The 23,440-nt window shown below is 37.6% G+C and overlaps 1 protein-coding gene across 1 annotated transcript in view; it reads right to left on the bottom strand.

The window, feature by feature from the left end:
• Nucleotides 1-401: 401 nt before the first annotated feature.
• The window catches only part of LOC141904733 (uncharacterized), a 39,879-nt gene continuing 16,840 nt past the window's right edge, over nucleotides 402-23,440 (bottom strand). Inside the window, exons 2-4 of the mRNA XM_074793380.1 lie at nucleotides 12,483-12,789; nucleotides 3,002-3,274; nucleotides 402-538 (exon numbers count right to left, since the gene is read on the bottom strand). Of these exons, the coding sequence (XP_074649481.1) occupies nucleotides 477-538; nucleotides 3,002-3,274; nucleotides 12,483-12,576 (429 nt within the window). The 5' untranslated portion in view covers nucleotides 12,577-12,789 and the 3' untranslated portion in view covers nucleotides 402-476. The remainder of the gene's footprint in view (nucleotides 539-3,001; nucleotides 3,275-12,482; nucleotides 12,790-23,440) is intronic.

Below are 23,440 nucleotides of genomic sequence, written 5' to 3'. Positions count from 1 at the left end.
GGTGCGCACCGTATAAGATATCGTTGATTCACATGGCGAATCCTAGTCTGTTCCAATAACAAAAAGAACTATAGGAGCCGAGATAGAAATATGAGAACTATTTCGATCCGAAATTACCGATATAAATATTTCAGAATTGAGCTTTTAGAATTGGCATTTTACTACGACACTCCTCGCGTCCTTGAAACCATGACAACAAACGACAATAATTGCTTAAATGATACCGGATGTGACTTGCCATTTATAACAGCCGATAATTTATAATTCTTTACAGCGCTATTCCAATTACGCATGCGCAGTGGCGTATCTTCACAACCTAGATTCAAAATTCAATAAAAAAAGACAAGAAGTAAAACCACGCTCTTTTTGTTTTAATTGCGTTTATTATTAAAAGAAAGTATATCGATTTCTAACGAGGTTAACCGTTCACCACGTGACAGTAACCGGTGCGGTGATTGGACGCTTTTGGACGCAGACTACACCTGGTGATATTTCTCGTTGTATTCCAGCATAGCTTGAAATAAGATCCGCCAAAAATCTGAAAATAATGAATAGGGAAATGAAAAGAATTTTGTAGCAAGATAATTAGTTTTCGCGAAATATACAAAATCATTTTGGAAAAGATCTAACTAAGAAATTATTAACCCAGAAATATTGGGATTCGAGCTCACAGCTAACACAATATCAGGTAATACTAGTATGTATGCCTTATAAAAGGAAAAATCGTCTATGCTTAATCGGTAGAAAGTGTGTTACTTTCCAAAAGTGCTGAAATCCCCTCGAAAAGTAATTTTGTTTTTCTTTAATTTCTGCACTATCACCTTGAAAATATCTTTTCTTAGCACAAGTCATTTGTTTTTGTTGGTTCTTACAGTATTATTGTATAGATATGATATTTTAAAAAAGGAAACGGCGAAGAAATGATCTTTGCAACTACTCTCTGACATTTTGTAACTCAATATAAACACACACGCGTGCAATAGATACTGACAGTTTTAAACAAAGCCGAACTATCCTCTTTCGTCGACTTCCTTTTAAAACGATTCAAAAATGTTTTCAAAGTTTGAATAGCTAGTGTCAGACTGTAGAAAACGGTGTAAAATTGTTTCGCATAGATCTCTGCGCTAAGAAACAGGGGGACTTGTCAACATCTCGTATGACTGTGAGACTGTAACTGGACAGCAGTACGGATCAAATTCCTGCAACCCCGAAACAAGCTACATAAAAAGAGGAGTTTTTGATCTTTGAGTTTTCCAGAGTTATGGATTATCATTTTACTGTTGAACGGTTTAACCATCGAATCTAACTGCGAAATTAACGCCTGAACCGAGGGCATCGTCCTCCAGATTACAAAAATACCAAAAATACAGTTGATATTACTGATGTTCTAGTAAAGCGGGAAACCAGGAATAGGGTACAAGTTATATCTGGCCCAATTGCCGCTTTCTCGATTGATTTATATTTTTTTGTAAAATTATTCAATGCGAATTCTAGGTCCTTATAAGCATACATATAATTTCTTACACTATTTTCTACGATATGTTACCCTTAGGGGCCAACAATTATTTTCCAATTATTCAGAAGCGGACTATTTATTATTTGATTTTCAGACATTGCCTTAACTATACTATTATTAGATTGTGACATTCTTAGTTTGACTGAATTTTTATATATATTTTTTTTCTTATTATTTCTTGAAAGGATCGAACTTGAGTGTAAACAAACATTTGAGAGTAAACAAACATTTTTATACTGCGTGAGTAAGGTAATTTCAAAAGTCGACGGAAAGAATTATTGTACAGGGCCCAGTTCCACAGTTCCGAGTTAGGATTTAACTCCGAGTTAACTCATTAAAAATGAACTAACTTTAACGCAGAGTCAACTCTAACTCCCAACTGTGTGGAACCGGGTCCTGTACTCTTAATGTTTGACTCCAAGATCGAGTTGCACAACTATGAGTTATAGTTAACTAACTCTGAGCTAAAATCAGTTCATTTTCGATAAGTTTACCTTGAGTCATATCTGAACTCACAACTCTGTAACGGGTCCTTGTTGAAACATTGAAAACAAACTAATTAATTTTTTAAAAACTTTAGATTCCAATCCCAAGCGGGTCGATAAACCGAAAGGGGAATCTGTGAGTATATACGGGTATAAACCTACAGATTATAATGAATGTAAGATACGGATATGAATTTTCAGTGTTTCATGACGTTGTAAAGCGTGGATGTTATTAGCGACTCTTTCGGTCTTTCCTGAGAAAGTTCTAAAAATGAATTATCGCGGTCAGATTATGATTGAGTATTCAGACTTAAGACGCCTTGTTAATTAAGCACCGCCCCCGTTCGCAACTGTTTAGTTTATTTGCCCAACAATGAATACAATTGCACAGAGCACAATATGTATAAATTCAATACATATTATACAAATACTAATAATCAAATGAATAATATGAAAACAGTAATTTCAAGCGAAGGCTGGTAAGCATTCGTTCAAAAATATGGCTAACTTGATTAAAGTTTTTATGTTTGAATTTAGTAGCAGCTGTAGGGTAACGTCAGTTGGGTGTCGCCAATAGTAACTTTGGAGATATTTACTTCTTTGAACTTAAAAAATTACTTAAAGAATTCATCTCCTACAGCGGCTAAATTACACTTTCGACATATTCTGTCTTTCCGTTCAATCCGGTGCCATCGACCGGTCTCTATAGGTAACCGGTGATTCGAACAACGGAACCGACACAGTATTCACCCTCTCTCCCTATCTCTATGCCCTCGTCCCCTCTGCCCGCATTCGCGGGATTCAAAATCTATATCGGCAATATCGCATTTTATATCAGACAGTCGTCATTAAAATTTCTTATTACTACTTCTTCCGGTCGACATATAACAGGAGAAAATCGTTACCTCGTTTCCGGTTCACGTCACTATTCAAATATCAACTGACGGTTGAAAAATCAATATTCAGACTTTTAGGTTCAGTGAAAAAAATGAAAACCTACCGAGTGAGAGATCTTTAGAACGTGATGGATACCATTGATGTCCATCGGGTTGTTGATTTTGAAGGTGAAATCTGTCGTCGCTGCTGCTGCTGCTGTCGCTGATGCTGCTCCTTTTTCCGTAAACATGAAAAAATCTACTACTCGCATAAAGTTCGGGCATTTTGTTTTTGCCGACCGGTTGGTTATCTTTAGTTAATTTTAATCCACCACGTCGACTAACCGGGAAATAGTGTAATCTGTTCCATAAACTCCTTGTCGATGATAGTCCGCTATCTGGAAAATATAATACAACAACAATTTTATTGTATATTATATACATGTATCACCGGAGCCTCCCTCTCCGCTAGGAGCCACCCTCTTCATACAATATGTAGCCTGCGACCATCATCTGACCATCGGCAGCCTACAAACACTCCCTTCTGACAATCTGGGGCCGGTTGCTCAAAAGTTCGTTAGAGATAACCAGTGGATAGTTCGGTCGTAACGTATTTCTCAGTGTCGGCCATTTTGTAATTGTACCCGAACTACAGCGACCGTGCTCTATAGCTCTATCGACCAATTCCGGACCGTAGTTCCGACGAACTGACATTCGGTTTCGTTTAGTTCGACTATAATCGATAAACTCCGATAACCGAAGTTCGCCCTGATACGACCGCGAATAAAATGGTGTGGCCACTTACATTATACACTTCAGCCGTATTTGTAGCAACAAAAACCAACATTTTATACTCATTCATCCACAAAGGATACTCAAAATTGAGTATCCTATACTCGGTACATTTAGATATTGCGAAGAGTATCGAATGACTGTTACCGGGTCGAGTCTGAGGGTGCTGAGTCTCCGCTGCAGGTTTGATACCTGCGTAAGTTTAAATGAGCATAAGATTTAATGGTAATTCACGTGTAAACATTAACAATAATGAATGTTATTGGTCTAATAACGCAGTTATATGAATTAGAATCGGTCTGGTGCAATTATTCAAATTTCAAATATTGACCGTTGGTAATTATCGATTTGAAATGATAATATTAACTTCGGATGAATGCTGTAAATTGGACATCATTTACAAATTAATACACGCACATTTGGGGATACACACAGGCCCAGTTGTATATTTCCACGGAGCCGTCGGAAATCTCCGAGACAATCGGAACCAGACGGTATCGTTCGTTGTAAGCGACACGATTAAAAATTTCGCTTGAAATGAATTTTTACCCATTTCACAATTTGATATTTCCCCAAAGCGAAGCTCGGCGAGTACCTCTATTTAAAGTGGGCGATGCATTTTGCGACGAACGTCGCGCGGGAAACAGATTTAAGTAAATCGCAGGAAATCTTTTGATCTTTGTCTTGAGCGATCAGATATCGCGTCTCACAACAAAATACCAGCAGGAATTCAACAAGCGGTTTAAATTGTGAAATTGGGAAACGTCTACGCGAATTCCAAGGCATGCTCTCCGCGAGGAACCAATGTCATATTTTGTAATAGTCATTTCTTGGTAATGGCTTTTCTTTTGAAAAAGAAAATTCTGGGTTTTTAAATAGAATTTCTACAGTTTTTGTATTTTATTATGGATTTCAAATTCTAGTAATTATTCTATGGTGGTTGATCGGGGCAACATCGAAAAAAATATGAAACTCAATAGCCACCAATTTCTTCTTTACACTTGTTTGCTTTTCGTTTTAACGTTAAGTTAAAATCACATTTCTTGTTCGTTCGTTCCCGGGGGGTGTGTCGGGTTTTAGGGACACCAAAAAAAATCAATCGAGATCTACCAATCAAACGAATTCGTATTTCTGATAAAAGAAAACACATTTCTTTTTCGTTTTAACGTGGTCGTTTTTGTTGTCCGTCATATTTTTTTCAATGTGGCCCGAATCAGCCGCCATATTACCCGCAACGCATAGCGTATTATGCAACTTCATGGGAAGCAGTGCACCAGAGGCGGATCCGGGGGCTATATTAAACTACCTTCCAAATTTAAAAGGCACTATTTATGATGGGGTAAGGATGTGCCACAACATGACGATCCATGCCATGGAAGCGGCGTAGACGCGAAGCCAATATCGGGGGTTTGGGGGCCCTGAGATGCAATTTTAAAGGTGCCAAGTAGCTTGTAACTTTTAAGGAATTTTAAGATTAGATTCTCCGAAAGTTTTTTTTGCCCTTTTTAAATACTTTGTCACAGTAAACACCCCAGAAAAGTGCCCTTTTCTTTGTTCTTTTTACTTCATGTGCCTTTTTGATTGGATACGGAGCCCCTTTTATCTATGTTCACCAATCTCCTCAAAAGAAAGATTGATTTGTTTTTCATAAAAATTTACTACTTTGATTTCAAAAGGGTATTTTTGAAATTTTGCGTCATGAAACATGTCACGCTCAATCTATAATGAGATGTATGCTAGAATCGTATCAATTTGGTAAAAAAGGAATAAAAATTATTTAACACTGACGCGAGTGATTCGAACCAGTCTCGACGAGAGGCTATACCACTTAAATCACTGGGCCGAATACCGATCCATATAAGGACAGCTGAGTTCGCTGTAGTGCTCTGAATGCACGGCTAGGGCAGCTCCGAATTGTCGAGCAGCTCCGAAGCATTCGGTACCTCACGCCACAAGTCGGGTAGCATTAAATCTGAAGTGTATCCATTCAACGATGAACTAAGGATCCATTGACTTATCCATTGTCATTCATTGCTCGATGAAATCTTGAAACGTTTACGAATGAAAATGACTGTGGACGAATTTCAGTAGTAAAACGATACGTATAAGGTTCACTCTTCGGTTTCAGGCAAAATCTGTCAGAAAAAAACTGACTGAAAGAATAAAAACTATTCGCATTAGTTCAGCGTTAGTTTGGTTGTGATTTGAAAACGTTGCGGGTTTTCTTTATGCGTAGAATTTATCATGCATAGTTTACCAAGCGTGCAACCGTTTTTTTTGTGATGGGTTAATTTGTATGTTCATTACGCTAGCATACAGCAGGAGTCCGCAAAACCACTCAGAGGGGTCACGTTTACAATAGTTAATTTGTTCAATAACAGTCGTTTTAAATCTACAGATTCAGATCTGAATTCATTGGTCCGGAAATTTTATAATTTTTTTTGTGGACAAAAAATTAACAGTTTTCAGTTTCAGTTTCAGATCATTTACGATTACAAGAATAGGGCCGGGTCAAATTTTAGCTCGGGTAAAATCGTTCCGTGTTTCACCTCGCTTGCCACAGTACCGTTTCGATAGCATTTCAGTAACGTACGAGTAATTTACGTGTCAGCGCATTCTCGAATTAAGCACGGGACAAATTTGACTAGGGTCTCGTCGGGGCAGGTTTGACCTGGGCCAAATACGTGTGACCGCAGCTTCTTGATCTTAAAACCTACCACAATAAAGAAGTTTCTAGTTTCTAGGTGCCATTTTGTGGCGGTCCCTCGAGGTCCCCATTGTTGCGATAATTTGCGCTCATTTTTTCATATATAAGTTTAGATTGAATATCATATAGCTCTAAAGTCCCTTGCTTGATTAACTTGATTCATGGACCATTTCAAAGGAAATGAAATGCATGTATTTGCCGGTGATTCTTGAATTTTTTAAACGCAACAATTAAGAGCAGTGACGATGTGAAACCAAGAACCGCATATTTTAACCACGCGTCAAAAAAATTGCGATTGTTATTGATTTTAAAATATCTATGTGGATATTAGCGTTAGATTTCCCATTTTTACTGAGGTTTAAGAGCGTTATTTGCTTTGAGGGCCTACGCTGACATTTTTTGAATATCTTTTCTGACGACTGATCTGTAACCGCTAGAGTTTGAGATTACGCGCCAAAGGGGTCTGCCACTACGCACCGCCATTTGACTGAACATTGAGATTTGCGAATTCATTTGATCGGTAGATTTCGTTTGATTTTTTTTTCTGACTTGGTGTCCCTTACAAACCTAAACATTTACTGAATACCCTTTTATCGCGAAATATCACCAAGAATCCGGTGGTCAACCCGACACCTCCTCGGGAACAAAGAGTCCGAGGTTTTGGCCAGAATTGAAATTCTGGAGGTGTGGATCGGATAAACACAGAGATTGCTGTAAAATGAGCAGTTGATATGATTGTGTCTTATTTCTGTATCCGTCGTCTCGAAATACTGATAATCTGTTCGTGACATTTCCGCGAACATAAAATGCTTTGTAGAATTTCCAGCGAACCTTTTCATCGTTATACCTTTGAACCTTATACGTTGCAACTTTACCTCGTAAATGATGAACGCACATGGGACGGTATGTGAAACAGGCCACGACAAAACAGAGATAATTTGTTCGAATTCTAGTGAAATTTAAAAACGATTTTTCTCTCTACATTTCGTGACGGCAAATTTTCTGGTGTGCGAAAATCGGTCTGAACTAGATTCGTCATTTTTCGTTGAATAGTAAGTGATATTTCACAAGTCACGACTTGAGCCGCGAAATGGTGACCAATTATAGTGATTACCGTAACTCTAAGAGACTGGAGAACAGATCAGTAATAATTACAGCTATATCAGTGTGAACTGTACCGGATATACGTACTTTACGGTTCTCCACTTACAGACGCGAATAATATTACAGATGGATGTCTAGATGGACTGGGATAAAAGCCGAAATAAAACCGACTGATAAAGATCCTACATAGAGAATCTCACAGTTCAATGACTATTAGGTTATAGACGATACGTCGGATCAATAAATCATTAGTTTTAAGGAAGCTTTTTGGACTTCATCTCTCTCGTCATATCAGTGTGGTATTCTCTATATATCGTCACAACACGGTCATTGTGATGCACCAATGGTTATATAGATATATAGTTATATAGTTATATATATATATATATATATATATATATATATATATATATATATATATATATATATATATCCTGATCCATAGAGCATTAGATCTACAGGGTTAAAATGATTTTGGACTGGTTAGAAGATTGTTTAAATGAATCAGAACCGAATTTCCAAATCATGACCTTCTATTCAATTCTGTTTAATTCGACCGCCGATCACACAACTATATACGTACTTCGATTTCCGATTTCCAACTCAAACCCCCTGTTTCGATCCCGGCAGGTCTGGATGGTTTGTTAGGAACACCAAATAAAAAAGAATCAAACGAAATCTACCAATCAAATAGATAACATGGTCAACCGATATTTAAAGAAAATTATTGGGAAACTAGGCACAGAACGCTGAATAGGTCCTGAACTATGGAATCGGATCCTGAATTCTGATTTATTCAAATATTTCCGTTTTTCGGATAGAGATATGGCTACCAGCAGCAGAGGCAGCTGCTTGCATTGTTTTACCCGCAGAGCTCTCATTCATAGTTTATCATCACGAAACGTTTTATTATTAGTTACGCATTAAAACCAGAGACAAAGATATAAAATTGAGTGACAGTATGCTGCGTGGCGATGGAAGAACTGAGATATATCAGAGCCGTCTCCACTAGATATAGTCACGTTTCTACCGTAATGCGGGTATTAATTCTTGCAGAAAATATAGATTTCTATCCATACAGACACCGTTAACAAACGTCCAAAATCGAGCTTCTAGGAACTGAGTTTACGGAAGATATCGAAATAAAGGATCCAGTTACACAGTTCAACTATTAGAAAAATTGTGTTAACGCAAGAGTCGAATTTATCATTGATCTGTAGATTCGGGGATCCCAGATCCTCAGTTTTGGGCCAAGTTCTATATAACAGTAGTCGGTTAAGTTGAAATCAGTTCATTCAAATTACATTCAAATCTCAATCGAGAACTGTGAAACATTCAGATTTACGGAGAAATATATTTGTTTGAAAATCTAATTCCTTGCTTATAGAATATATGATTGATTTAACCTTTAACATTTGACAATATTGAGCTGCTCGTATTTCTAGTTGTAAGAGGCACGAGTCACGGTTTTTCTCAGTTTGCCAAAGAAAGCCGTCTGGAGAAACTCAGCCTGAATAATTCACAATTAATGGTAAAACATTTGCTGCAGTTCGGGGGAAAAGTTCGTTCGTTCGATCGTGTTTGGCGTTTTTTTCCGTATGAGATAAAGAAACAAGTTTCTTGTATTAATCAGATTTGAGGGATTTTTCATCAGTGTTCGATTGTATGCGGCGTTGCGCTAAGTCTCCGGACAGCGGTGAAAGTGACAGTCACCCCCGGCTTCAAAATCAAATAAAATTCAGTCTCAAGTAAATTAATCAATTGTGTGTTGTGTGAGTGGTTCTGAAAGTCGGGGGTATTCCATTGCTGAAGTGCACGAAGGTTTAAACCGAACGCGTCGTCGCGGAATCGAATGAATTCATATTCCAGATTCTGATGTTTCTGTCATTTACGGAAACATGGTTATTCCTGAATATCGGAATAAATGAACGTAAATTGTATTGAATATCATTTTGTGCATGGAGTTTTCATTTTAAAAATCATTTTCCGTGTGAATCTGAAATTGAAATTAGATTCTTTGGCGCCGGGTGTATTTTTGTACACGCGCACACACGAGTTGAACCGCGGCGGGGCAAATGTTACGATATTAGATAAAACGCGAACTACAAAAACGTTTGTGAAATAAGAAAATCTGTTCAAATAGCCAGAGAGACTGCGCACCGGTAAAACAGTAGATAGATAGATCTAACGTCGGAGAGACCCTCGGGTTTATAAACCATACTTCACAAACGGGTAGAAAAAATAACATCCAATAAGAAATAAAAGAGATGTTTGCGAGAGGCCTCGGGTAGATTTCAAATTCAACTCGGTTTGTGGTGTTGTTGTTATAATATCTGCGAGAAATTCTGCGTGTGTGTAATTCTATATTATGTAAAACGGCTCGGCCTGCGAACACAAACACCCCGTATATAAGACAAAACTAGAATCTTCTCTCAATTTATATCACAGATTCAGGACACGGTTCTACAGTAAATCTGGAGGGCCAGTTTCTGCGGAAGCGTCATGGGAGCATCGTTTAGAAGAAATGAGAATTCAATTTTTTGCCGAGATACGTAGATCTCAACATAAAATCATTTAGGCCGAATGGATAGTTCTCCCGATTTTATGTCTAGTCATCATCTCAACATTTAATTGATTTACGATTGATTAAGCCTTTTACCGATTTTCCGTTGTTATTGAGTAATCATTTCGAAACACAAACGATAATGATGATAATATATAGATATCTCGAATGTACGTAAAAATCCACCCGGTAAATATCTAAATTAAAACAGATAATAAATTTTACAGTAATACTTAGGGTAGGCCTACGTAGTTATTTTACTATCACAAACTAGAAATTTTCAAAACTACGATTATGTGATTTTTATGCACGTTAAGAGCTAAAAGTCACAGAATAATGTCATTGTCACGAAGCTTGGTAAAAATCACAGATTATCCGAGGTGAATATTGTGAAAAACACCACGGAAAATATGAAAATTTTTGAAAACTATTTGAGTTTTTTCAACATAGAATAATGTAGTTTCTTATGGACGAATTTTGCTGCGAAATCGAATTTGGGGGGATTTTTTTTCCAAGGGGGATTTTTACCGGGGGATTGTTACCTGTAAACACGTATCTCATATTAATTTGAACAGTTTTGATGATCAGCGGCCAGATTCATAAAAATAGCTATTCAAGCTCTCAAACTCTAAGTGGCCGAGTGGTGGGCGAGTACTTTGGGCGTTCGACACTGGGAAGCCAGGTCGTCGTGGGGTCGAATCCCGCACATTACCGTAGTGTCCCCGGGCAAGACACTTATCCTCTTCGCCCAGGAGTAAATCGGCACCTGGTGTGATAGATGCTTCCTGAGCCCCTAGCAGCTGCTCGGATACTTCTCCCCGGGGAGAGATGACTGATCGAGCTAATAATACCAATTTACTGGAAAGTGCCGTTTAACATCGCGTCACAGTGTGTATAGGGATTAAATTACTATTAATTAATTGATTCAGTTTTTTGTGACATTGATGTCAGGGAGATTGCAGTAAGTTAACCTGTGAATAACTAATGACACAGTGACAATATTGTTGACATTGACCTAGTTCTGCATCTCTGGGCCCCATTTCTCAATTTTGGCTCCTCTTTAACTGTTCTGGCTCAATATTTCCACGATTCTTATTTAGGATTTTCTGTACCTTCACTGAAAACCCTATTGATATTCGGGAAGTCGAGCAAACCGGAAAAGTCATAATTTTATTAGAATCTACTAGTAATTTACTGGTTCTGACTTGCAATGATCTATCACTATTATCAACGATATTTCATTGGCAAAAATGAAGATTTTTTTTTGAAAATTTCGTCTGAGCAGGCAGATTCATAAACCAGAGTTTTCATTTGAGTTCATTTTCATCATTAACAAGACTGGTATTTTATTAATTCCTGATGACGGATTATCAACAATATCCAGACAAGATCGAGAATACGAACAAGGCTGCGCAGAAAGCCCGTTATCGCTGCTTTGCAGCTATATTAGAAATTCGATTCTTGAGATTTTAAACAATGGAAACTGATGGTAAATCTAGTCAAGAACTGTGGTACTAAGTCAAAGACTATGAAATCGGGTCCCGGTGATGCATTTGCTGGTTAACTTTGACTGCTACCTTCGAACATTATATTTCCAGTATTGTAACTTAGTTTGGGGACGAAATTTCGAAAATAAACTTCAACCATTAATTGTATTGCAAAAAAGAGTCAACCATTAATTGTATTGCAAAAAAGAGTTATTAGGCTAATTTCTAATTCCTATTATTTGGCGCACACTGACCCTATATTCAAACAGTTTAATATCCTCAAGCTCAAAGATATTAATAAACTTCAGCTAGGTACTTTTATTTACAGATTTGTCCACTCCGAATTACCGAAATCATTCGAAAATTATTGGAGCCAAAATTTTCAAATCCACAGTCATAATACTCGGCGACGTCAAGATTTACAAACACTTTCTTTCAATAGTGAAAGAAGAACATTTTCAGTAAAAGTATCCGGCCCTTTACTATGGAATAACTTCAGTGAAAATCTAAAAAACCTGGAAAATTCTAAACTGTTCCTAAGAAATTATAGAAAGCAACTTTGTGCTTGATTATATCATATAGTTATTCGAACTAAAATTATTGTTTTTGAAATATTACAGAAAACAACTGGCTTATAAAATGATTACATCTTAATCAAGAATCAAGCTGTTACCATAGTTTACTTTGTTTGCATTTTGTGTGTTAAGGGTTGACTGTGAGCATATTTTTTTCTTTATTGCATTTCTCTTTTTTTCTTTTCTCTTTTGAGGGACCTGTTTTATACAAACTATTCCTTGGTTTCTACAGGCCCCTCCAGGTCTAATTTACTGTATTTTGTATTATGCTTTGTAAACTATGCTGCAAATTATATTTGAAAATTAAAGTGTTCAAATCAAACATCTGACCAAAGAGGGGTGAAAATCACATTTTGAAATGCTGGTTTTTTATCTCACCTGTTTGCTCGATCAGAGTAGAGTCATCGTCTGTATATCCATGAGTGAACGTTACACACATTAAAACTGTTAGAATTAGGATAACTTCGCCCATGTTGTTAACTTCCTCGAGAAATCAACTGCGGTATCACCGACACTCAACCGTCTGTCTGACACTACTGAACACCGGGTTTTTGTTGTCCACTTCCCGTAAATAAACCAATAGGAAATGATGTAGAATTGAACGTTCACAGATTTTCTTTTTTCGGAATATAAAAACGGACGTTTCGTTTGTCGTTCTTGCAGTTTGAACCCAGTTGCTTTAATCCTGTAAAAATAGGAAATGAATTGAGTAAAAAAAACAACGTGTAGCTTGTGTCGACTACGTAGGTAACAGACCCACGCAAAAATAGGACGTGGTTTATGAACACGAAGTCATGTGATATCCGAGGACGCATAGAAATGATATCGTCTAATCTACTAAGTGAATGATTAGTTTACGGCGAATGAGGAAATATATATTATTTTGTATATTGCCCGCATATTTTTTTCACACTGTAATATCCGTTACGAAAATGAATTTTTTATTGATTACCATCCTGCGTTATCCAAAGGGTATTGTGAGAGTCGATGTGTACTACGTCAGCAATATTGGGGTTAAAATGGTCGCCAGTCAATTCGATCCAATTGTCGACGTATTCAAATTCAGATGCACTTAATTGATTCTTTATACTGCATCGTTCATGCGTCGTTGCCTTCAAAGTTGAGGAATACAGAGGCGGATTCAGATATTGGAACAGAGGGGATGAAGCGTAGTGTTTTCCCAGATATATTATCTTTATTTGAGTCATTACAATGTTAAAAAATTTTCATTGAGAGTTTAAAAGGGTCCCAAACTTTGGAATCAGATAATCAATCAATAAAAACCATGAGTTAAAAGTTTGAATATTCTCAAATCAAAAATGAAACACCTTTATAAATCTACTTATTGATTGATTACCCTCCTTTATTCATTCACTTTAAGCGGTAATGTTTATTTAACATACTGGTGTATCTAAATATCTCTGTATTTATCGCAGTTAGTTTTGATCGAGAATAGTAGTTCCCTTTCGGCCAACTACTACTTTTTGTATATTGAGCATTCCATTTCAGGGTTTCAGTTTATACAAGCCTTGCATTTTCCGAAACCCAAGTTTCATATTACAACATTACGTATTATCTTTCATATTGTACACATTGTTGCAATTCATCTCTAAAATAAATAAATAAATAAATCAAGATCGCAATGAAAGATGCATTTTCCTGATTTGTCGAAACTTTGAAAATGTGTGCATTACCTACGGTAATTTCTGGCAGACGACTAAACAGCAATCGATAATGATTTGAATTGCGGTTTGTTACATCATTAATATGATTGATATCGCTATCTGAAAATTTACGGACATGGAGCAGTTCGAGGTCCCCTAAAACCTTCTTGGATCTATACCATTGCAAATACGTACCTCTTTTAAGAATTTATTTCAATGCCTAGATATACATTCAAGTTAGTTTCCTCGTTATCATACACGGGGAATGTTCATTTACCGGCGCACGCGCGGAAATTACATGTCTTCTGAATGAACCGAAAATATCTTCTTGTGTTCGGCAATTTATTCACGAGCGGTCGAAGGTGTTAGGGATATTAGGACACTGATTGGCTATATAAGGGTTCATGTTAACATCAGTGTTGCGTTCATTTCCATTGTTGCAGCTTTTTTCAGCAGTAATGTCCATCGAAGCCATTAAAGCATGAAATACGTGATACACACACTCAGGCCTACGCAAGTCGAATATCGAATGAATATGAATGTTCACTGTTACACGTGTACAAAGCTTGTTTGGCGTGCGTAATTACTGATGGATTATTGCTTGTAAATTAACGGTTTTAAAGTTTCTTTAATTAAGATACGGGTTTCGTATCGTATTCGACGTAAATTCATTCAGATTAACGGCTTACGTATCCGCGAGCGCAGAGGCAATTCGCACAATGGTATCTTAGTCCGAGTCCCCGGTTTTAGTCGAATTGTGCGGCAGACATATAAATACGAGCTCATTACGTAATAGGGACTCTTCCAGAAAGTTGATCGAGCTAAAGAATATCGAAAAACAAGTGAAATGCGAACACAATAGATCAAATTCATTCAGCTCGGTCGCAACAACAGGGAGGGGACTGTCCAGCAGACCAGCTCACACGACCCCAGACCAAATAGACCCAAGTTCGATCTAAACAAAAAATACGTAAACTCGATTGACGATCACACGACTATCTTTATACTTCGATATCCGAACTCTAACAAAACCCCTGTTTCGTTCCCGGCAGGTGTGGTGGATTTGTAAGGGACACCAAACAACAACAAAAAATCAAACGAAATCTACCGATCAAATAAATAACAGGGCCAATCCCTTTTAAGATAAAGAATGAAACTGGTAAAATTCTACCCCAAGTCGGTGTGAAATACCGTGGGATTTCTGGAATGCAGTTTATTATTTCTCTTTGTTTTGTTCGTTTTTCTTTATCTTGTTCCCTTTGTTTTTGTCTTTTGTAACTAATGAGGATGGTACATAACACAAGCACAGAGCTTATCTTGTTCTTTCATTTTATATTTACATCGAGTATTACGTAACCTATTGTATGAATATATAACGTAAAAACAAACGCAATGAATAAAGCTATTAATGATAACAAATCAAACCCCCTGTTTCGCTTCTGGGAAGTGTTGTGGATTTCTAAGGGGGGCAAATAAATCAAAACAAATCCAATCAAATCTACCAATCAAATGAAAAACAGGGACCAACCCCTATTTCGAGGTAACATACATGGAAAATAAAATCAACTAAGAACTGAGAACTGAGCCTACGTAAGTGACCCGGGTAAAGATCTATAACAAAAAGTTCAGAAATAACGACAGCTTCAATTTGTATACTGAGAAGCGAGTTGATTTAAGGCACTGTCGTGTACCCTGGAGTTTAGTTCTATTATTCTACAGAACCTTCCCGTTGTTAATTACTGCACAATAAAACGTTCCAATAAATAATTTTTCGCGACAGTTTCGATACAATACAAGTCGTCGCTGCTTGGTTGAGAATCCCCCGGTGGCTAGAACGACTTTAAATATAGCCTATACTTCATTTAGCAAACAATGAAAGGAGGATCAAAACCGTTTTATCGATGATGTAACGAACAAAAAAAGAATTATCAAGTAAAGAAGCGTAACAACATTTTAGAAGATATTCCAGGAATGGCCAATCGATATTCCAGATTTCACGATAGGTGGTTAAGTTGAAGCACTAGTAATGGAAGGGGTAGATAATAAATATGTTTAAAAACCGAGTGGGTGGAAAAATACTAAGGTTGACTACAAAGTTACAGGTAAGAATTTGACTGTATGGCCAAAACATTAACCAAATTAATGAAACTAGAATAACTTGATTCAAACTTACGCAACCATTGATTGTGGAACTTTATCCAAAGTTTTGGAAATGTGGAACCGTATCCCGACTCGATTTTGAAAGACTAAAACGCGCGTGATTACCACCATATGATCGCCCGGTAACAGGTAAAAATCCCCCCGGTAAATATCCCCCCGATAAAAATCCCCCCTAGGTAATAATCCCCCCGGTAAAAATCCCCTTAGGTGAAAATCCCCCCTGGTAAAAATCCCCCCATAATTGATTTCACTAAAATTTTCAACAGCTATTATGTTTAAAAAATATAGATTCGAAATTTTATTGCACTTTATTGCTTTATTTAACTCTAGTATAGTAATTCCATCCATTAAATACGGTTACCAAACGTTTAATAAAGAATAATAAGTGTAGAGACAAAATACTTATTCTAGGGGTACGAGTCAGTTGATTGAATTCGGTCATTTAAACTAGCCTACTTGCTAATTAAAGAGTGGCCACTGTTGAAAATGAATAATCATTACTTAAGAGTTATTTAGTCACAGAGCCAACCCATTTGATTTACAATTTTTTGGGCACTGGAGTGATTACCCCTAAGATAATTTAAGAATAATTACTGTAGAGACAAAATACTTATTCTAAGGGTACGAGTCAGTTGATTGAAATTGGTCATTTAAACTAAAGTGGCTAATTAGGTGGTCACTGTTGAAAATGAATAATTATTACTTAAGAATTATCTAGTCGCGGAATCATCTAGTTTACAGTTATTAACTTCTTTGATTTTATGTACAGTAAAAATGACATTATTATGTGACTTAGCATATACGCCATGCATCAAAAATGACACTATCATAATTTTGAAATTTTCTATAAAAACTATGGTTTAAAAGTAAAAATAAAATATCTAATGTACTTATGTATTCCTAAATAATGTTGTAAAAAGTTAATTTTTTCTACTCTAGTTTTATAGAAAAGTGGATATGGGGGGATTTTTACCTTGTGGGATTTTTACCTGGGGGATATTTACCGGGGGGATTTTTACCAGGGGGATTTTTACCTACATTCATGATCGCCCCACCCCCGCAAGTAACCGCCATGTGACAACGACATGCACCCCCGCCAGCATCGTCCACGTGACCAACCCATCTTAGTTTCACAGCTGTGGGCGTAACAAGCGAATAACAGCGAGAAATGGCATCGAATATTATTACTCCCATTACTGAAAATTGGTCAATTTACAGCAAGTCCCGAATGTATACACTGGACAGAACTGAAATCATTTAGACCTATAGACCCATTGCTAGTTAGACTAGGGTCCGAATCCATAGTCGAGACATAAGTCTAAAAGCGATCTCAGATCTTAAGACTGGTTCTAAAATGTTAGATTAGCTATACAAAGGAGAAGGAATTATACTGGTCTTAAGTCTATAGAACTGGTCCCAGGTTCTACAGTTCTCGGCTGTATGACTGAAAATTAGTCACCATTTTCATTTTTGTGGAAATGAGTCCAGAACTGTTGAGCTGGACCCAGTACTGCGTAACTAGCCTCAGAGTGGAATTGGATCCTGAACTGTTGAAATGATTTCGGAACGGGTTGGATCCATCAAAGTCTAACTAGGTCCAGCACTGTGGAACTGGGTCCAGCACTGTGGAATTAGGGTTAGAACTGTGGAACTGGATCCAGAACTGTGGAATTAGGCCCAGAACTGTGGAACTGGATCCCGAACTGTGGAACTCGGTACAGCATGGTCGAACTAGGTCCTGTGACTACGAACTGTTAGGCTGGTCACCTAGTCCCTTTATGTCATGTCATCTATTAGCGGAAATCAGTGTAAACGTTATAAAACTTTTGATTTTTAAAAATTCAAACACATATTCATTAAAAGTACATGCGAAATTTCGTCAACCCACAGGGAAACCAAAAATTCGATATAGAATCCTCCGGGTTTGTGTCTCTTCTCGCCATTGGGTTTAATATCAATTAGACAGAAAACGTAAGCGGATTTTCAAAGTTTGCGCAGCGTTTTAGATATTCTTTTTTCACGGGAGAAAATGGCACACAAAGTGATTGTAGCGAACTGATATAAATCTCAGTACAGTTAACAAATAAAAACCCCACAGATTTGTAGAAAAGTTTATTTTCTAACAGTTTCTAAACTAAAATGATTAGTTAATGATGAAAACAGTTTCAGGAACTAAAATGATAGAATAAAACAATAACTTATTTTACTTCCTCTGAAGATGAGGTTTCGAATTAACCTCGAAACAGTTAGAAAATAAACTTTTCTACAAATCTACTGCGGGTTTTTATTTGGGCACACAGAGCTCTTACTACCAAAATTACAATATTCTAATCTGTTTCGAAATTCATTTCTCCGTTATTTTTTTTGCGCAAAACATTTTCTACTATTGCAGGGATTTAGATGAAACCGAAGATTCATCTTTGTAATGCATTCGATTGAACCAAATGTCGAATGTCATATTTTAAAGGAACACATACTGTTATCCCATAGCGCTACCACTGCTAGCGAATACGAATACGAATAGGAAGCGCGCGCAATTCTAACACGCTGGCTACTGGGGAAAACTGGAACCACTGATTGCTACGCAAAGAACACGTGATCTAATTATAGTTTTCTATCACATGAAAATGAAATAACAATAAACGAACCATAGAAATTCGTGGTGTATTTTGTCACTCCATTTTAGCGCTAGAAAATGAAAGAGAAATTTGATTCCTGTCGATGGTAAAAAAGATAAACGATTTTTCTTTGCATGTAATGCAAAAATGTCGTTTTGTTATCGACGCCAGTCAGATAGATAATCAGTAGATTCTACGAGTTTATCTATGGAATCTTAAACGTGCTAATCGCACAGTGATTGACGCAGTTTGGCATAGTTTGTAATCTGGGAGCTAGGCGACATATTTAAACATACTTTCAGGTACAAAATGTTTGAATGGTTCATTTCATGGGCTAAAAACCTGGAATGTGCACCTTCAGACTTCACTTTACATCAGTCCAATCCTCCCAGGCAGGGATTTGAACCTGATGGCATCGAGATTGCCACAGTACGAAACCTTGTCACACTAGACCGGGTGCGCAGGTACATGCGCAGCTTTGTCGCACGAAAACTTGCGGCATCAATCAGATTGCTCGTTGTATAATCGTTGAGGTAGATTTCACGGAAGAACTATGAATGGGAAAACCCGGGCTAAAACAAAACGGGATATCTGATTAGCTGATAATGACATCAGCTAAGCTGCGCATGTAGCTGCGCACTCGGTCGAGTGTGGCAGGGTTTCGTTAAGTGGCAATCTCGATGCCATCAGGTTCGAATCCCTGCCGGGGAGGATGGGACTGGTGTAAAGTGAAGTCTAAAGTTGCACATTCCAGGTTTTTAGCCCCAGGGGCTCCCAAAATGTTAGAAAATTCACAATGATCATAGAAGTTGGGTGCAAGTTATCTATTATTTATAACTAATCTGCAATCGGAGGTCTAATCCAATTTCAAAATTGGAGACCGAAAATTCCCAGGCATTTCAGGATAAGATCGGGGTAAAGTGGGCCTAGGGGCGTTTTAACCATAAAAGTTTACAATGATAATTTAACAGTGGTGATCACATAGGTGTTGTGACTCTATTCACTAACAATCCTCTAGATACAAACGTTTATTACCGTTCAAAACTTGTTTAGCTGACCAAGAGAAAGGGTTATGTAAGTGTCTAGGATGGGGTGTGGTGGGTTACGTTGTATCAAGTACCCCGCCAGAGGTTCATTATTAAGTATTTATCCTCTCTCCCATTCCTTAACCCCTAACCTTCCCCGTCCTCCATACCCCCTGCTTCCCTCCCCTCACAGCTCCGTCTCTCACTCATCATATTCACAGATCGGGTCGATCGGAACGTCGGCTTTTCAGGAAGCGAGTTCGTGATAAGTTTGCAGAAACTAACAACAGTCACTTAAGTCACTTTCAACGCGTGGGATTTTTTTTACTCACAGAGAATGTTCTCGTTCAGCCTATACGACTTTCCGCTCTCAGGGGACCGTGAGGCTTATTTGCGACCACAAACCGGTCCCAGGAGAACCCGAGGTGACAGTGGTGCCGTGTACCGAGTACGTGAGAGCTACAATACCACTATTCAGGTCTCCTATCTTTAAGCAGTGAATGAGAAGAAACTCCGGAAAGTGAAGCCCCACTGTAATCCGATCGATTGAATCGTCGTTTCAGATGGTATTTTAGATTTTAGATCCAGACCGGATGTAACTGTGCACGCCCGATGCGATAATCGTTGTTTATCAATAGCTGAAAACCTTTCTGCTAAATCGATGGTCTGTGTTATATAATCATATTGCTGAGTGAATGGGGTTGACAGAGTGCAGAAGGTGGACAGCGTAGCGGAGCATCGAGCGCGTCTACCGATCCAGGAATTTAGAAGGGGGGGGGCAAAACATCACACGCCTAAATAAAGGATTTGGGCCATGAAAATCTGAAATTCAAAGGATAATTTTCTGAGCATCCATAGTGATTCTATGAGATACTTTTGGCAAAAGTGATATTGGTAGAAATAGGGCTTTCGTCCCTCTAAATTCTCCTCTGCTGAAGCCACTCCTGGATAAACATGTGGTCAATGTCCTAGAAAGTTTATGACGTGTGTTGTGTTACAGTAAGTGTGATAACTAACTTTAACATTCACACCTCACATCGATGGTGTAAGTATCTGTTGATTGATCCCAGAATAGCGTGATTAATCGATTACTCCCCTGCCCATTACAAACACTTGGAATAAGCCTATTTACAGTTTCCAGGTGCCATTTTTTTCGGGTACCCGCCGGGTCCGCATTATTGAATTTTTCGTCCCTATTTTTCCCCGTTTAATTTTTTTTATTTCGTTCATATCTCTGGATTCGAGAAAGATAGAAACAAAGTGAAAATATTGACGAACTCAGCTGATAATTAACTTTTTTAATATATCACTCAATCATAAAGTTAACAATGCGCGTTGGTGAAGTTATAAACATTGATATCATCTTCCCGATTATTCAACTTGAATTATTGCTCATCTCATTCAAAAGTTCGTAAATCTTACAAATTCTAATCTACATTTTTTTTTGAGTTTTCAGGATCAATAGACATCTATATGTGGTCTTATATACTTTTTACCGTTTTCAATTATCTTTATTAGTTTTTAAGTAATTGCGAATCAAACTTCCAAAACACGTTTTCTAGAGTATCATGTTTACACATATAAAGAAATTTTACAATTTAACCGGTCCTACTTAATTCAAATCAAAATTTTCAGTAACTATGGAAACAAGGGCACCTAGTTATTTGAAAAAATGGTAAATAAAGATATATTTCTAGTAAAACAGGGGCAGACTACGGGTTTGGGGATTGGGTAGTCCGGACCCCTGCACTTCCCATTAAGGTTACCATCTTTGTCAAGACAATGATCGCATAAAACCTACAAATCTAACACTCATTCTCTTGCAAATTACATCGTTTTGGATGTATTTGTTTCAACACTGAGAGGCACCTTACTCGCAGCCTTAATCTGCGGAAAATGTCCTTATTTTTGGAACCCTATCCCAATCATCTAAGATAGTCAAAAAAGTAGAAATAAGTCGTCTGGAGTCAGGCATTTAAGTTTCAATGATCTCCCGTCAATATTACATATTGTTTCACGGTATATTGCATCAATGAAATATGGAAGTTGGCAGGTGATTCTGGAGCCAGTTGCTCAAAAGTAAACCATCAGAAATACCATGGTGTAATGGCGAGCACTCGGTCCTCGGTTAAATACCGGTACCCGATTTACATTTTTTGAATTTTCAGCAGCAGCTCCACGCAAATGGAGGCAGCCATGGCTGTGTCAAACTTGACGCAAACCGTTGGACCAGGTTTGCTATTTTGAGAATGTTCGATGTTCGATCTTCATTACTGATCGTGACACGTGCTGGAAGGTGTTTCAAATTGAATTTGAATATATTAGCCTTAGTCAATGTGTTGGAAAGATTGGAACTTTGGAATATATTAGTATATATTGAGGAACATAACATTCGTTTACTTTCTGTCAAAATTGATCTCGTGCTTTTGATAGTTGTTTTGAGATTTGGCACGAATTTTAAGTCAGTTTTGATCATACAAGGTCTCTATTAGCCCATTTCACGTAAGTAGCCATGTAAATTTGCGACGGCAATACGACACAGCTTTGAGGCTGTGGTCCTCATACATGTGCCACATAATGTCTGACTTTCACATTTGCGATCGTTTACGTACGTGCCGTTTTGGAATCGAATGAAACACGTAAGACAAATTGATAATTTCTGTTGTGAAACTAGGTAGCTGGTTAAAGCAACACCTGGGTTATTTCGTTTATTTTGACTAATCCTAGAGAATATATATCTTTAATTACCATTTTTCATGGTTACTTAAAAAATTGATTTTCAACAAAGTAGGGACCGGTAAAATTGTGAAATTTCCTGACATAAAGATGCACAAAGGGGACCCAGGAAAACGTGTTTTGGAGCAATTACTTAAAAAGTGATAAAGATATTTGAAAACGGTAAAAAGTATATAAGACCACATATAGATGGCTATTGATCCTGAAAACTCAAAAAATGTAGATAAAAATTTGTAAGAATTACGAACTTCTGAATGAGATGAGTATGGTGGCTGATTCGGGCCATCCCATGTAAATTTTTTTTCGTCCTCAACGAAAACGCGCAAAAAACAAGTATGACCGCGCAAAAACAAATATTACCGCGCAAAAACAAACTTTTAACGCGCAATGATGCAATAATTCAAGTTGAATTATCGGGAAGACGATATCAAAGTTTATAACTTCACGAGCGCACATTGTTGCATTAACTTTATAAATGAGTGATATCATGAAAAAGTTTATTATCAGCCGAGTTCATCGATATTTTTACTTTGTTTCTATCTTAATCCAATCCAGACATATGCACGAAATAAAGAGATTAAAATGGAGAAAAATAGGGACAAAAAATTCAACAATGCGGACCCGGCAGGTACCCAAAAAATGGCGCCTGGAAACTGTAAAAAGGCTTATTATGTCCATATTCCTAAAGTCTTAGGCCAGAGAACGAGAGATTTGCTATCAGGACCCAGTTCTACGGTTCTCGGTGAATATTAATCTCTTCAAAACTCACCTATTCTATGTATGCCTCACGAAATTCATATTCCGTGGCATTAAGATAATCCTATAAGCCGGCGCGGATCCATCATTTTTTCCAGGAGGGGGTTCATAAAGAATGTAAATGTTAAACCCCCGACTAAAATCTCCGATACGGGGCCTATACGGCGTATTGTTTGGCCAAACATAAGATGATATGGTACCGATTATGTAGTACTATTCGCCCGCTTTGTCTTGAGTACACTCCTTCAATAAAATGATTCCAAAATTTATTTGGTAGCCGAGCAGGGGGGAGATGGGCCACGACCCCTGAACCCCCTCTGGATCCGCGCCTGAAAATGATATTTGAAAGCCCTCTTCTCGAAACTGAGCTGGGTTGT

Source organism: Tubulanus polymorphus, chromosome 4 (assembly GCF_964204645.1).
Source record: "Tubulanus polymorphus chromosome 4, tnTubPoly1.2, whole genome shotgun sequence".
In the NCBI taxonomy this organism is placed as follows: domain Eukaryota; kingdom Metazoa; phylum Nemertea; class Palaeonemertea; order Tubulaniformes; family Tubulanidae; genus Tubulanus; species Tubulanus polymorphus.
The sequence above is the reverse complement of the archived record's forward strand: the minus strand, read 5'-3'. Positions and strand labels throughout refer to the sequence as shown.